This window comes from Callithrix jacchus, chromosome 7, assembly GCF_049354715.1.
Source record: "Callithrix jacchus isolate 240 chromosome 7, calJac240_pri, whole genome shotgun sequence".
Classification (NCBI taxonomy): domain Eukaryota; kingdom Metazoa; phylum Chordata; class Mammalia; order Primates; family Cebidae; genus Callithrix; species Callithrix jacchus.
This window is the reverse complement of record NC_133508.1, coordinates 53,443,121-53,458,393: the sequence shown is the minus strand read 5'-3', so window position 1 is coordinate 53,458,393 and position 15,273 is coordinate 53,443,121. Positions and strand designations below refer to the sequence as shown.

Genomic DNA, 15,273 nt, shown 5'->3' with positions numbered 1-15,273 from the left:
GGTCCAGCAGAGCACTGACTCCTCCTCTCTGCAGGCCCCCCCTCCGCCCCACACTACCTCACTGCCGTGGGCATGGGTGCTAAGGTGGAGCTGCGCTGGACGCCCCCACAGGACAGCGGGGGCCGCGAAGACATCGTCTACAGTGTCACCTGCGAACAGTGCTGGCCCGAGTCCGGGGAGTGCGGGCCGTGTGAGGCCACCGTGCACTACTCAGAACCTCCACACAGGCTGACCCGAACCAGTGTGACAGTCAGCGACCTGGAGCCCCACATGAACTACACCTTCACCGTGGAGGCCCGCAATGGCGTCTCAAGCCTGGTGACCAGCCGCAGCTTCCGCACTGCCAGTGTCAGCATCAACCAGACAGGTGAGGCCCAGGGGGATGGCTGTGCCCTATGGGGCCTGCCCAGGTGGGCCTTAAGGAGGACGGTCACCTGAGGCTCGGGTGTGTTTAGAGAGAGGCAGCAGAGCAAGTAGTTAATGGCTCAGTCTCTACAGCAAGCTTGTCCAACCCATAGGCCACATGTGGCCCCGGCCGGCTTTGAATGTGGCCCAACATGATTCATAAACTTTCTTAAAACATTATGAGATTATTTTTGCAATTTTTTAAAAGCTCATCACCTGTCATTAGTGTTGGTGTATTTTATGTGTGGCCCAAGACAATTCTTCCAATATGGCCCACAGAAGCTGAAAGATTGGACACCCTTGCTCTAGAGCCACTTCTGAGCTCTGTGACTGTGGGCAGGTTAATCTCTCTGGGTCTCAGTGTTTTCACCTGTAAAGTGGGATAGTAACTGAGAATTGAGGCCAGGTATGGTGACTGATGCCTATAATCCCAGCACTTTGGGAGGTCAAGGTGGGCAGGTCATCTGAGGTCAGGAGTTTGAGACCAGCTTGGCCAACATGGGGAAATCCCGTCTCTACTAAGAATACAAAAAATAGCTGAGTGTGGTGGCGTGCACCTGCAATCCCAGCTACTCAGGAGACTGAGGCAGGAGAATTGCTTGAACCCAGGAGGCAGAAATTGCAGCGAGCTGAGATTGTGCCACTGCACACCATGCTGAGTGACAGAGTGAGACACCATCTCAAAAACTAATAATATTAGTAATGAGGATTTTAAAGGATTATATTTAAGGCTGTTAGAATTGTGCCTGGTCTACAGAGAGGATTCAGCAAAAGTTCGTCTTCTCTTTCTTTTTTTGATTATTTATTCACTCATAAATATGGGGTACCTCTGATGTGCCAGCCCCTGTGGTGGGTCCAGGGGAGGGGCCTGGGGCTCTGGCCCTGTGCTCTGGAGCTGGAAGTTTAGGATCCTAGGCTGGGATCTAAAGAGGCTGAGGCAGGAGGATGCTGGAGCTCAGGCATTTGAGACCAGTGTGGGCAAAGTTTTGTAGAGATCCCATCTCCACAAAAAATATAAAAATTAGCCAGGTACAGTATCACAAGTCTGTAGTTCCAGCTATTCAGGAAGCTGAGGCAGGCAGATTGCTTAGCACAGGGGTTGGAAGCTGCAGTGAGCCAAGATCCTGCCACTGCTTTCCAGCCTGGGTGACAGAGGGAGATCCTGTCTCAAAAAAATAAAAGAACCAGGGCTGTGGGGGATCTGGCTCTAGGTCCACTTGTCCCCCCAACCCCTGCCTGCTCGAAGGCAGCTTCTCACACCCTTCCCCCACTGCCCGTCCTGCCCAGAGCCCCCCAAGGTGAGGCTGGAGGGCCGAAGCACCACCTCGCTGAGCGTCTCCTGGAGCATCCCCCCGCCGCAGCAGAGCCGTGTGTGGAAATACGAGGTCACCTACCGCAAGAAGGTAACTCCCAGAGGGTCAGGGCTGGCTCCAGCTGGGCTGAGAGCAGGGGACATGCTGGTCACATAGGTGCTCACCAGACCACCCAGCCATCTGAAGAAGCACCCTTCTGCAGATGGGGAAACCGAGGCCTGGGGTCTGCCAGGGAGTTACATCTCCCAAGGCAGCACAGCAGAGATTTGTAGGAGAGATGTGGTGTCCTTGCAAGAGGCAGTCAGGGTGGGGACAGGGGCAGTCTTTGGGACCCCACACACCTAGGTTTGAGTCCTGGGTCATGAATTTAGCAGTTCTGACCTTGAGTAAGTAGCTTCATTTCTGAACCTCAGTTTTTTTCTCTGTAAGAAGAGCCTCAAGTCTGCTAACAAGGCAAGCCACCTTGCTAGCTGGGGGTGGTCTGCAGCGGGCTGAGCCAAGGCCCTGCCCTGCCCTCACGGCCTGCTCCTCTGCCTGCCGCCTGCCCCCAGGGAGACTCCAACAGCTACAACGTGCGCCGCACCGAGGGCTTCTCCGTAATCTTGGACGACCTGGCTCCGGACACCACCTACCTGGTCCAGGTGCAGGCACTGACGCAGGAGGGCCAGGGGGCCGGCAGCAAGGTGCATGAATTCCAGACACTGTGTGAGTCGGCAGGCCCTGGGCACGGGCCAGTCCAGGGCCCAGAACCAAGCAGTGGAGACATCTTGGGAGAAGGAAGTGAATCAAAGAAGTTAGAAATGAGCCGGGTACTGTGGCTCATGCCTGTAATCCCAGCACTTTGGGAGGCCAAGGCAGTGGGTAGATCATGAGGTTGGGAGTTCGAGACCAGCCTGACCAACATGGTGAAACCCTGTCTTTACTAAAAATACAAAAATTAGCCGGGCGTGGTGGCAGGCGCCTATAATCCCAGCTACTCAGGAGGCGGAGGCAGGAGAATCACTTGAACCTGGGGGGCAGAGGTTGTAGTGAGCCAAGATCTTACCATTGCACTCCAGCCTGGGCGACAGAGCAAGACTCCATTTCAAAAAAAAAAAGAACTTAGAAATGCCCCTCTCTTGGTCATCTGGGGCCTGGGACAGCCCTGTGGGGACTGGCTCCAAGACTGGGGAGGGGAAAGCATGGAAGGCTGAGGGGTGGAGGACCCGGATGTGGATTCACAACAGTGATGTGAGGAGGAGGGGTGTGGCCTGCATTGGCGGACTCAAATCGAAATCTGCATCGCAGAAAGACCCAGAACTTTGAGCCCCACACACCTGCAATACCTCCTGAGAGACCTTCAGGAAGGCTTCTGCATGACCGTCTATGAAATGGAACCTTCCCAAGTGCAAGCACCCAGCACACAGTAGGGGCCCAGGTGCCTTGGGTGCAGTGCGGGTGTTGCTGTGATCCGTGGGGACTACCTTGTCATCAGCTGCTTTTCTTCCACCAGCCCCAGAGGGATCTGGCAACATGGCGGTGATTGTCGGTGTGGCTGTCTGTGTGGTCCTGCTTCTGGTGCTGGCTGCGGTTGGCTTCTTCATCCACCGCAGGTTTGTCAGAGCCCACAACCTGGCTCCACAAGGGCTTGGGTGGGGAAACGTGGCAGGAACCTCAGCTTCCTCATCTGAACTATGGGGCCACAGGACTCCAGTCTAGTCTAATCCCTGCCTCCGGATGGTGCCAGGATATATGAGCTGGAGTGTGCCTGGCACACGGCGGGGCCGGGGCACGGGGGTCTTTACCACTGCTCTTGTTATTAACAATGTGTCTGAAATTCCTCTGGACATGCAGGCAGGAAACCCGGGTAGCTCTAATGGGAATGTCCTCGTCACGCCTGCTTAAAGGGCCATTATTGGGCCTAGATCCGGGAGAGGGAGTCCTGGCTCGCTCACTTTCTCCCCATCCCTCCGCTCACCTCCACACCCTCAGCCCTGAGTGTAGAGCTTGGACAGCGCGTTCCGAGCACCCCAGGTCCCTCCAGGACCAGAGCAGGGTTAGGGGGCTGCCCTGGCCGGAGCAGTCCTCACTGACCTCTCTGCACTTGGTTCCCCGTGGGGTTCTTTCAGGAGGAAGAGCCAGCGCGCCCGCCGGTCGTCGGAGGACGTTTACTTCTCCAAGTCAGGTGAGATGCAGCCCCTGGTCCAGGCCCAACCCTGCCCCGATCATCCCAGGAGCCTCCCCAGCTCTGTGGAGGAGGTGAGGGCAGCCATGGTGTTGCCAGGGCACTGGGGTGCAGCCATAGGCTTCCGTGGGTAGCTCTGAGGGGTCTGTCCCCCACAGCCTGGTCCAAGTCTCTGAGGTCCCTGGTCACGTGACCTTCTCGTCTGTCTCCACGGCACCCCTCACAGGGCCCTTCCTAAGCTGCCTATGACCCCACTCCTTCTCCTTCCAGAACAACTGAAACCCCTGAAGACATATGTGGACCCCCACACATATGAGGACCCCAACCAGGCTGTGCTGAAGTTCACCACCGAGATACATCCATCCTGTGTCACTCGGCAGAAGGTGATCGGAGCAGGTGAGATTGGCCTCCTGCCAAGGGGCCCTGAGGTGGCAGCCAGTGGGTGGTGGTGATACTGGGTGGGAGCCCTCATGCTGGGTCTGACTGGTGCGCTCTCCCAACCCTGACTGCCCACAGGAGAGTTTGGGGAGGTGTACAAGGGCACGCTGAAGGCGTCCTCGGGGAAGAAGGAGGTGCCTGTGGCCATCAAGACGCTGAAAGCTGGCTACACAGAGAAGCAGCGAGTGGACTTCCTGGGCGAGGCCGGCATCATGGGCCAGTTCAGCCACCACAACATCATCCGCCTGGAGGGCGTTGTCTCCAAATGTGAGGCTCAGCCCGCCTCAGGGCCTGCCCGAAGGGGATGGAGAGGGGCCACCTGGCAGGGGCTCTTCCGGTGACTGTGCCCACCTCCCTTATACCTGTGCCCACCTTCCCCCCTACCTGCACCCACCTCCTCTACACCTGCACCCACCTCCTCTACACCTGTGCCCACCTCTCCTTCATACCTGTACGCACCTCCTCTACACCTGTGCCCACCTCTCCTTCATACCTGTACCCACCTCCTCTACACCTGTGCCCACCTCTCCCTCATACCTGTACCCACCTCCTCTACACCTGTGCCCACCTCTCCCCCATACCTGCACCCACCTCCTCTACACCTGTGCCCACCTCTCCCCCATACCTGCACCCACCTCCTCTACACCTGTGCTCACCTCTCCTTCATACCTGCACCCACCTCCTCTACACCTGTGCCCACCTCTCCTTCATACCTGCACCCACCTCCTCTACACCTGTGCTCACCTCTCCTTCATACCTGCACCCACCTCCTCTACACCTGTGCCCACCTCTCCCCTATACCTGTACCCACCTCCTCTACACCTGTGCCCACCTCTCCCCTATACCTGTACCCACCTCCTCTACACCTGTGCCCACCTCTCCCCTATACCTGTACCCACCTCCTCTACACCTGTGCCCACCTCTCCCCCATACCTGCACCCACCTCCTCTACACCTGTGCTCACCTCTCCTTCATACCTGCACCCACCTCCTCTACACCTGTGCCCACCTCTCTCCCATAGCTGCACCCACCTCCTCTACACCTGTGCCCACCTCTCCCCTATACCTGTACCCACCTCCTCTACACCTGTGCTCACCTCTCCTTCATACCTGTACCCACCTCCTCTACACCTGTGCCCACCTCTCCCCTATACCTGTACCTACCTCCTCTACACCTGTGCTCACCTCTCCTTCATACCTGTACCCACCTCCTCTACATCTGTGCCCACCTCTCCCCTATACCTGTACCTACCTCCTCTACACCTGTGCTCACCTCTCCTTCATACCTGTACCCACCTCCTCTACATCTGTGCCCACCTCTCCCCTATACCTGTACCCACCTCCTCTACACCTGTGCTCACCTCTCCTTCATACCTGTACCCACCTCCTCTACACCTGTGCCCACCTCTCCCCCATAGCTGCACCCACCTCCTCTACACCTGTGCCCACCTCTCCCCTATACCTGTACCCACCTCCTCTACACCTGTGCTCACCTCTACTCCATACTTGTACCCAACTTCTCTACACCTGTACCCACCTCTCCTTCATACCTGTACCCACCTCATCTACACCTGGGCCCACCTCTCCCCACACCTGTGCCCTCCTCTCCACATAACTGTGCCCACTCCTAAACCTGTGCCCATATTTCCCCATACCTGTGCCTACCTCTCCCTATACCTATGCCCACTCCTTCCCACACCTGTAACCACCTCTCCCCACACCTGTGCCCACCTCTCCTATACCTGTGCTCACCTTCTCCCATATCTGGGCCCGCCTCTCCCACACGCCTGGGCCCACTCACCTCTCACTTGTGCCCACCCCCTACAGACAAGCCCATGATGATCATCACTGAGTACATGGAGAATGGGGCCCTGGACAAGTTCCTTCGGGTAAGGATGTGGGTTGTAGGGGGTGGAGATGCCCAGCCATTGAGCCTGGGGCTGGCCTGATGGGTTCAGGGCTGCTGGTGGCTGAGCACCTGTGCTCTGGCAGGAAAAGGATGGTGAGTTCAGCGTGCTGCAGCTGGTGGGTATGCTGCGGGGCATTGCGGCTGGCATGAAGTACCTGGCCAACATGAACTATGTGCACCGGGACCTGGCTGCCCGCAATATCCTCGTCAACAGCAACCTGGTCTGCAAGGTGTCAGACTTTGGCCTGTCCCGTGTGCTGGAGGACGACCCTGAGGCCACCTACACCACCAGTGTGAGTTGGGGATGGGGATCTTGAGGGAGAAGCAGCCTTCACCTTGCCCGGTGTCCTCTAGCCTGAACACCTGGGCATGGGCCTTAGGAGGCAGAACACCTGTAGGAGTCCAGGGAGGGGCCCGGGGGCCTGGCTGCAGTGGCCCTGGGGCCAGCCAGAGGGGACAGCGGTGACTGGGCCCGGGATCCCTGCAGGGCGGCAAGATCCCCATCCGCTGGACAGCCCCAGAGGCCATTTCCTACCGCAAGTTCACCTCGGCCAGCGACGTGTGGAGCTTCGGCATTGTCATGTGGGAGGTGATGACCTATGGCGAGCGGCCCTACTGGGAGCTGTCCAACCATGAGGTGGGTGCCCTTGCCCTCCCCAGGCCTGCCCGGACCTCCACTCAAGCCCTTTACTCATCCCGAACTCTGGGGGCTGGGCATAGGAGAGTTTACACGATGGTTCTTATGTTTGGGCCGTAAATGTTTCTTGATGATCTGCTGAGTGCTAGGCCTTGTGCTGGGTTCCGGGAGCTGGTTCAGAGTGTGCAGAGATGCAACAAGGAGTAGGGTATGCGTCTGTGTCTGTGTATATGTGTGTGTGTCTGTGTGCCTGCTGCCTCATTCAGCCTGGTGGCCTGGGAGCCTTCTCGGAAGAGGTTATGTCTCTGCCAAGACCAAGGGTACTGTAAACAGCCAGATGAAGAGGAGGGGAAGAGAGATGGGAGGGAGGCTGGGCTGAGGGCGCGCAGTGTGGCTGTTGCCTGGTGCCCTGAGAGGGTGCAGGGGCAGAAGTGCCTTCTAGCTAGGAGCGGTGGCACACTCCTGTAATCCTAGCACTTTGGGAGGAGTATCACTTGAGCTCAGGGGTTCGAGACCAGCCTAGACAACATGACAAAAACCCCATCTCTACAAAAAATTTAAAAACTAGCCAAGCGTGGCGGCACGTGCCTGTAGTGTCAGCTACTCAGGAGGCAGAAGTGGGAGGATCACTTGAGCCCAGGAGGTTGACGCCGCAGTGATGTGTGATAGCGCCACTGCCCTCTAGCCCGGGTGACAGACTGAGACCTTGTCTCTCAAAAAAAGAGTCCCGGCTTGGTGAGGTGGCTCATGCCTGTAATCCCAGCACTTTGGGAGGCTGAGGTGAGTGGATCATGAGGTCAGGAGTTTGAGACCAGCCTGGCCAATAGAGTGAAACCTTGTCTCTACTAAAAATACAAAAACTAAACAGGCTTAGAGGCACACACCTGTAGTCCCAGCTACTCAGAAGGCTGAGGCAGAAGAATTGCTTGAACCCTGGAGTTGGAGGTTGCAGTGAGCTGAGATTGCACCACTGGACTCCAGCCTGGGTGACAGAGTGAGACTCCCTCTCAAAAAAAAAAAAAAATGTCCTCCAGGGAACTCAGGAGACAGCAGCTTAGGCATTTGCCCTTTGGCAGCTCTGAAGGTTAGGTGTCTGCTCAAGAAAGGCCCTTCTCAGGCCGGGCGCGGTAGCTCATGCCTGTAATCCAAGCACTTTGGAGGCCAAAGTGGGCGGATCACCTGAGGTCAGGAGTTCAAGACCAGCCTGACCAACATGGTGAAACCCCATCTTTAAAAAAAAAAGGCCATTTCTGTCTGTTTCTGGGATGTTCCTGTTTCCCTTTCCTCCCCTGCCCACTTCCATATGTTGGAGGCTGCATGGGGTTTCAGAGGCTTCCTACCACAGCACCCCTGACCTTCATGTCCCCACCAGGTGATGAAAGCCATCAATGAGGGCTTCCGGCTCCCCACGCCCATGGACTGCCCCTCCGCCATCTACCAGCTCATGATGCAGTGCTGGCAGCAGGAGCGTGCCCGCCGCCCGAAGTTCGCCGACATCGTCAGCATCCTGGACAAGCTCATCCGTGCCCCCGACTCCCTCAAGACCCTGGCTGACTTTGACCCCCGGTGAGTTCTGTACCCTCTGCCCATGGTGACCCCAACTTCCCTTCTGCAGACTCCTGAACTACTTCGGCAGAGTGGCCACCCAGGGGAAGTAAGAGCATGGTGGGGTCTCAGAGTGTATGTGTGGACTTGACTTAGAGTGGACACGATGGCCCAGCGAATCCTAATAGAAGCGACCAGCTGATGTGTCCGTGCTCGGGCACTCAGTATGTTTTCATACATTTAAACAACCTACGAGATGGGTCCTCCAATTATCCTCATTTTGTAGAAGAGGAAACTGAGACACAGGGCAATTGAATATCTTCTTTTTTTTTTTTTGAGAACGGAGTTTCACTCTTGTTGCCCAGGCTGGAGTGCAATGGCACGATCTCGGCTCACTGCAACCTCCGCCTCCTGGGTTCAGGCAATTCTCCTGCCTCAGCCTCCCGAGTGGCTGGGATTACAGGCATGTACCACCACACCCAGCTAATTTTGTATTTTTAGTAGAGATGAGGTTTCTCCATGTTGATCAGGCTGGTCTCATACTCCTGATCTCAGGTGATCCACCTGCCTCAGCCTCCCAAAGTGCTGGGATTACAGGCATGAGCTACCACGCCCGGCCTAAGAGGGACTGAATATCTTACATGGCTGGAAGTGGTCAGGCTGAGATCGTGGCTGGGATCTGTGCTTGTAACATTTTATGATCTGGTAGTTATTGGTAGTTGTCCTGTTAGTGGAGTGGAGCAGTAGTTATAGACGCTGAGTGCTCCCAACGTGCCAGGAGATCTCACTGAACCCTACCTGACTGGGCTTCCCCGTTGCCCAGATAAGGAAACTGAGTGAGGCACGGGGTAGCCGAGTCGATCATCCAGCTTAGGGAGCAGAAGGCACAGGGTCCAGCGTGCCAGGTGCTGCAGCCCCTCACCTACAGTGCTTCCTGTGGCAGGGTGTCTATCCGGCTCCCCAGCACCAGCGGCTCAGAGGGGGTGCCCTTCCGCACGGTGTCCGAGTGGCTGGAGTCTATCAAGATGCAGCAGTACACGGAGCACTTCATGGCGGCTGGCTACACTGCCATCGAGAAGGTGGTGCAGATGACCAACGAGTGAGTCAGGCCCTTCCCGTCCCACCCACCGCCCCTCCCCACTCCAGAGGCTGCCTCCACCCTGCCTCCCACCCTCTTCCCTGCCCCTCAATTCTCCTCTCTTTCTTTCTCTTCTGAGAAGAGGCTCCTTGGAAGGGAAGGGTAGAACCCCGCCAGCAGCTGGCAGTTCTGAGTGCCCACTCTCAGCTCCCTTCTCTCCCTACATCCTTTACCAGAGTGGGGAAATAACAGTAAGTGTAATCATAACGGTAGCTACTGTTTACTGAGGGCTGACTGTGTGCCGGCCCTGCTTGAGCACTTTGAATGACAACCCAGTGGGGTAGGTCCTGTTAACAGGTGAGAAACAGGGAAGTGCAATGGCCTGCCCAGGGTCAGGACATCTGGGACACTCAGGAGAACCTCCTATGCTACAGCCACTAGGGACAGACTAGGATTCCAGCCCCAGTCAGGCAGGGTCCCAGAGCATAGGGATCGGAGAAGTCCTTGATAGAGAAACAGGCTGAGATGTTACCAGCTTGCCTGAGGTCACACAGCCAGTTTGGGGCAGGGTTTTTCTCCAAGATGCCCTGGCTGCTGCCCAGGAGAGAGGACCCCTGGCACCTCTCCACTTGGTTGGCTCTCAGCCTGCAGTCCCACCTGGCGAGAAGTGCCGCTTACCCCCCTGCTGGCCCTGGCTTTGGCCCTTTGTTGAGCTTCCCTGTGGGAGCACTTCTCTCCTCCCCAGCTCCAGCGCTGAGATTTTTCCCGGCATGGCCTTGGCACGGACACCTCCTCCTGTCCCACGAGGGGGAAGACACTATCCTCTTAGCCTTTTGTGCCTCTAAAAATAGTGGCGGGTTTCAACAACCCAGTTTGTGCATGGTCCAAGGTCATGGTGGGAACAGACCCAGAGGCTGGGAGGTTTTGGGAACCTTATGGAGGGGACGACCTGGGCCTCCCATGGTTCTGGGTCACATAAGTTCTGGGATTTGAGCCTGTCCATGACCATTCTCTAGGGCCTTCGGAAACTGCTCAGCTGGGCTTCAAACCTGCTGGCCAAGGCCACGGCTTGCCTCAGGGGACAGCCAATAATGGGAATCAGGCAGGGACAGAGCCGACCAGAGGGAGGCAGGGAGACGTAGGGAGAGGAGATGGGTCACAGGATGTCGTTTGCTGCCGGCCCAGTGCAGCAGGGCTACAGGCTTGGGCTCTGCACACATGCCTGAGTTTAGGTCTTGCATCTGCCACTTCCTAGTGGGTGATCAAATTTGATGGGATCACATGGGTGCAGTGCAGATGACATGCCTGGTATACAGTAGGCGCTAAATCCTCATTGCTCTCCTCTTTTCCTCCACTCCCTTGCTTTTCTTCCCTGCAGCTGTGCAAATGCCCCTTCCTTTTCTCCTTTTCTCTGAGAACATCTACCAGACCCTTTGCCCCTCTGGGGGCTCCCACCAAGGACAACACAGCCTGTCTTCTGGTGACCAGAGCTGAGGGCAAGGAGAAGGAGAAGTCTTTATAGGAAGCACATGTTCTTAGAAGCTTCCCAAAATAGCCCGGGGTGCTCCTCGCCAGTTTCTTTCCCACGAGCGGGAATGGGCGGTCTTGGATGGATGGAGGCTGTGTGTGTGTGTGTGTGTGTGTGTGTGTGTGCGCGCTGCAGTGTGTGTTGTTGTGAAAGGCCTGGATAAAGACAGGAAGTCATTCAGCGCCCCGCTGTCCCCCCAACCCGCTCCTCCCACCAGCCACTGGTGCTCAGAGCTGGGGCCTGCATGACTCGGAATGCCAGTGCCTCCTCCTTCCCCTCTGCCTCTTTCCAAATAAATGGGGATCTCAAAGGACTTTTTAAAACCTGAAGCCTGGGTCTACACACGCCATGGATCCCAATGGGAGGCTTGGAGCTGGTTGTAGGGGAATGCGTGCCTTTCCCAGTGGGAATCAGGATTTAGGCTTCAGTGTCCCACCTGCCCCACTTCTCGGCCTCCTGCCTCCTTGACTCCCTCCCAAGGGACCAGCTGCCTGTTCCCCTGGGGTCCCACAGCCACTTTCTCTTCTCCATTTTTGCTATTTTGGAGTCAGTTGGGTTTCTAGCTGGACTAGTGGTCCCAGATGTTTTGTGAGCAGCTGATGAAAGGGGTGGATGTTGCACTCCAGAAAAAGACTCAGCCCAACCCCAGCCTTTGTCCAGAGCTGGGATTACAGCATCTGCATTCTGTGTGGGGGTCGAGGACATAGGCTGGTAGATCTTAGGGTCTCCAGTGCCCGTGGCTAGGCATTGGCCCTGAGGGAATGCTTGCTGAATGAATGAATAATCTGATGTGTGAGGCTCCAGGAGCCATTTCTCACTCCTGTCTCCCTGCATCCAGGGCCAGAACACATAGGAGCTCACTGGGTATATGGTCTTGGAGTTTTCTACGCAGGGCCTCAGAAGCAAACTGTGCTCCCATCCTGTGAGATAAACCACTGTCGTTCGGAAGAGGGACCAGAGGTGGCCCAGAAACCGCCCAGGCTCTGCTAAAGCATCCATTTGCTCATTCATTCATGCAGCAGACACTCCCTGGGGACCTACTATGTGCCAGGCCTATCCTGGACCCTGGGCGGGGTGGGAGGGGGAACAGGGGCTGTGGGGGTGATGGGCCCAAGGTCTCAGCACTTGTTCTCCTGGACCTTACCACCCACTGGTTCTTAAACCGGATGTCAGGTTTCTGGGATTCAACCAAATGCAGACTCCCTGCCCCACCTGCAGAATTGCAAGTCGAGTGAGTCTGGGGTCCGGCTAGGGGTCCTGTCTCCTTCCCTGTGGTCTTAGTGCTTGTCCAGGGGCCACAATTTGAGACCTTCATGTGTGTGGGAAACTGCTGCTTTTTCAACACCTCCAACTGGATAGGTTAGAAACATCCCATGGCTGTAGCATAGGAGGTTCTCCTGAGTGTCCCAAATGTCCTGACCTTCCTGCTGCCGTGGGAGCACCTGCCTCTGCTGGAGGTCCCAGAGTCCCCTCACTCACCTGGGTCTGCCCTTCCCTCTCTGCGCCTGTCCCAGGGCTCCTGGAGCCTGTGGGAAAGTCACGTCTGCAGAACTGCAGCTAGGAGCTTGCACCATATAATTAACTCCCTTTACAGCCAAAAGACAGCCCATAAAAACCTGGGTGTTTTCATGGGTTTGGGCTAGTGGGTGAGGACAGTGGAGGAGAAAACTCCCAAAGTGAGTAATAAATGCCCTCCTCACAGGTTCGTGGGAGCATGAGTGATTTCATGACGGGGACGGAGTGGCATGGAAGGGGGAGGCGGGAAAGTGTGTGCCCTATGGGGGCGGGAAAGGAGGGTTCCTGGCACCCCCGTCCATCTGGTATTGATGCTGCCTTCCCCCTCGGCCACTGGTTTTGAGGTCTCTCGCCCTCAAGATGGACAGTAGCTCCCATTTTACACAGGAGGAAACTGAGGCTCCCCCAAGGAAAGACACCTTCCTAGACACTGGATCTGGTGACCCTCAAGCCCCACACATGGAGATTCACAGAGTTTAGCCCTTCAAGTATTTCCTGAGTCCTTGCTTCATGACCAGCAGTGGGAGCTTGGAAGGAGTGAGAAAGAAATAAGGCAGTGGGTGGGAAGAGACCTTGGGCAGAGGGGCTTTGAGCTACATCCTAGAGAGTTCCCGGGAAGGGAGCCTTAGCCGGGGTGCTGGGGACAGATTCAGGGTGAGAGGAGGGGAGGCATTTGTTCATAGCTGGTTTGATTCCACCAGTGAGCTCTTCCACCTCCTAGCTATGTGACCCTGGGCAAGTTGCTTCACCTCTCTGATCTCAGTTCTCTAATCTGCAAAATGAGGATGAAAAGAGCACCTACCTCACAGATAATTCAGAAGATTTGATTTATTTTTTTTTAAAGCATTGTACAGAGTTGGGGCTTCTGTTGTTTTCCTAACTTTGTTGATGGTGAGCCACCTTGGGAAGCTTCTAGGCTGTGGCTCCTTTTCCCAGGCCCACCTAACCAGAGCTCTCTTGCCCTACAGGTCCCCCAGGCCCCCTCTCCGCCCTCTTCCTCTGCCCCCCTCCACTCCCCTCCCCAGCTGCCCACCGAGTCCTGTCCCTGCCCAGCCTGGCCCCCTCCCCTGCTCCAGCCCCTAACTCTCCCTCTCTCCCTCCGGGCCCACAGCGACATCAAGAGGATCGGGGTGCGCCTGCCGGGCCACCAGAAGCGCATTGCCTACAGCCTGCTGGGACTCAAGGACCAGGTGAACACAGTGGGGATCCCCATCTGAGCCTCGACAGGGCCTCGAGTCCCCTCGGCCAAGAATACTTGAAGACACAGAGTGGCCTCCCTGCTGCGACGGGCCACCGAGGACCTTATTTATTTCTAGTTATTTCCTACTGAAATATCCCCTGGAACTTCTGCTAGAGGGTCTTGAATGGCACCCTGGCTGGAACTGAGGAGATGCGCAGGGATGCTGAGCCAGGTGAGGGACACGCAGCTGAGCACTTAGCAAGAAACTGGCATCCCTGGAGCAGGAGCCCCGCTGTAGCCTTCAGACAGACATGTGGGAGCTTCCCAAACCGACCTCCCCTTCGGCTTCTCCCACATGAGGCCATCTCAGGAGACGGAGGGCTTGCTCCAGCGCCAAGTGAACAGGGTACCTCAAGCCCCATTTCCTCACGCTAAGAGGGCAGACTGTGAACTTGACTGGGCGAGACCCAAAGTGGTCCCTGTCCCTCTAGTGCCTTCTTCAGACCCCCGGGCCCCTTCCTCATCCCTGATGGGTCAAACCCTTGATTCCTGGACCTTCGCAAGATGCTTGGTTGTGTTGAGATTTTTAAATATATATTTTGTACTTTGTGGAGAGAATGTGTGTGTGTCTCAGGGGGACCCCACCAGGGCTGGGGACAGAGGGTGGCCGGTGTCAGACATTCCTGAGCTGGGGACCTGGGGACCGGTGCTGCAGGAGCGTCCTGCCCATGCCCCGGTCGGCCCCATCTCTCATCCCTTTAGATAGCAGCTACTCTTCTGTCAGTGTTAATGATTTTTTGTTGGAAATTTTTTTTGAATCTTATTTATTATTTTTTTTATATTTATTGTTAGAAAATGACTTATTTCTGCTCTGAAATAAAGTTGCAGATGATTCAAACCGATCTTGGCTTTTAGTCTTGGGAAAAGCAGTGGAGTCCCAGAGCTTCCCGGGTGGGAGTTGAGGGGTTGAGGGTTCCCCTTAAACCCTGAGTGTTTAAACAGAGATTCGAGCACAAGGCGGACACATAGCATAACCCTAGGAGCAGGGGTGGGTGGGAGGTGGGCAGGGGGCCAGGGAGCAGGTTCTGCTGAGTCCAGCCTTCATGCCAGCAGACCCCAATCGCCTTTGATCTCCAGGCTTTTCAGAGGCTTCTGGAGGGCTGTGAGGTAGGAGAACAGCAAGAGCGGCCGTCAGCTTTCCTCCCACGGCTCCCCGGAGCTGTCGAAATAGATCCTTCAAGCATCCATGTAGGGCTCTGAGGTTTACACAAGCTTTTCACAGGTTTCAGCTTGTCGGAACCTCAACACTTAGTTCTGAGTTTTGTGGGCGGCCCCATTTTACAGAAAAGGAAAACCAAGCTGGAGCCCAGCAACTGTGCCTGCTTAAGACCACACAGCAAGTTAGGGGCAGAAGCCCGAATTGAAAGCAAGGCCAGAAATCCCAATGGGATGCTTTTCTCATAGATGAGGAGTTGGAGGTTCAGAGACAGACAGTGACTAGCCCAAAGTCACACAGCAGTCTCAAGAAAAGCCAGAGTCCTGGCCGGGTGCAGTGGCTCACG

At 56.1% G+C, this 15,273-nt stretch overlaps 1 protein-coding gene across 2 annotated transcripts in view; it reads left to right on the top strand.

Annotated features, from left to right (window-relative positions):
* The window catches only part of EPHA2 (EPH receptor A2), a 41,085-nt gene extending 26,476 nt beyond the window's left edge, over positions 1 to 14,609 (top strand). For both annotated transcript variants that reach the window (XM_035307859.3, XM_035307858.3), the window contains exons 5-17: positions 35 to 367; positions 1,693 to 1,808; positions 2,270 to 2,423; positions 3,211 to 3,310; positions 3,827 to 3,882; positions 4,153 to 4,278; positions 4,399 to 4,587; positions 6,147 to 6,208; positions 6,312 to 6,521; positions 6,716 to 6,865; positions 8,238 to 8,431; positions 9,354 to 9,509; positions 13,643 to 14,609. In XM_035307859.3, the coding sequence (XP_035163750.3) occupies positions 35 to 367; positions 1,693 to 1,808; positions 2,270 to 2,423; positions 3,211 to 3,310; positions 3,827 to 3,882; positions 4,153 to 4,278; positions 4,399 to 4,587; positions 6,147 to 6,208; positions 6,312 to 6,521; positions 6,716 to 6,865; positions 8,238 to 8,431; positions 9,354 to 9,509; positions 13,643 to 13,748 (1,952 nt within the window). In that variant the 3' untranslated portion in view covers positions 13,749 to 14,609. The remainder of the gene's footprint in view (positions 1 to 34; positions 368 to 1,692; positions 1,809 to 2,269; positions 2,424 to 3,210; positions 3,311 to 3,826; positions 3,883 to 4,152; positions 4,279 to 4,398; positions 4,588 to 6,146; positions 6,209 to 6,311; positions 6,522 to 6,715; positions 6,866 to 8,237; positions 8,432 to 9,353; positions 9,510 to 13,642) is intronic.
* Positions 14,610 to 15,273: the final 664 nt, after the last annotated feature.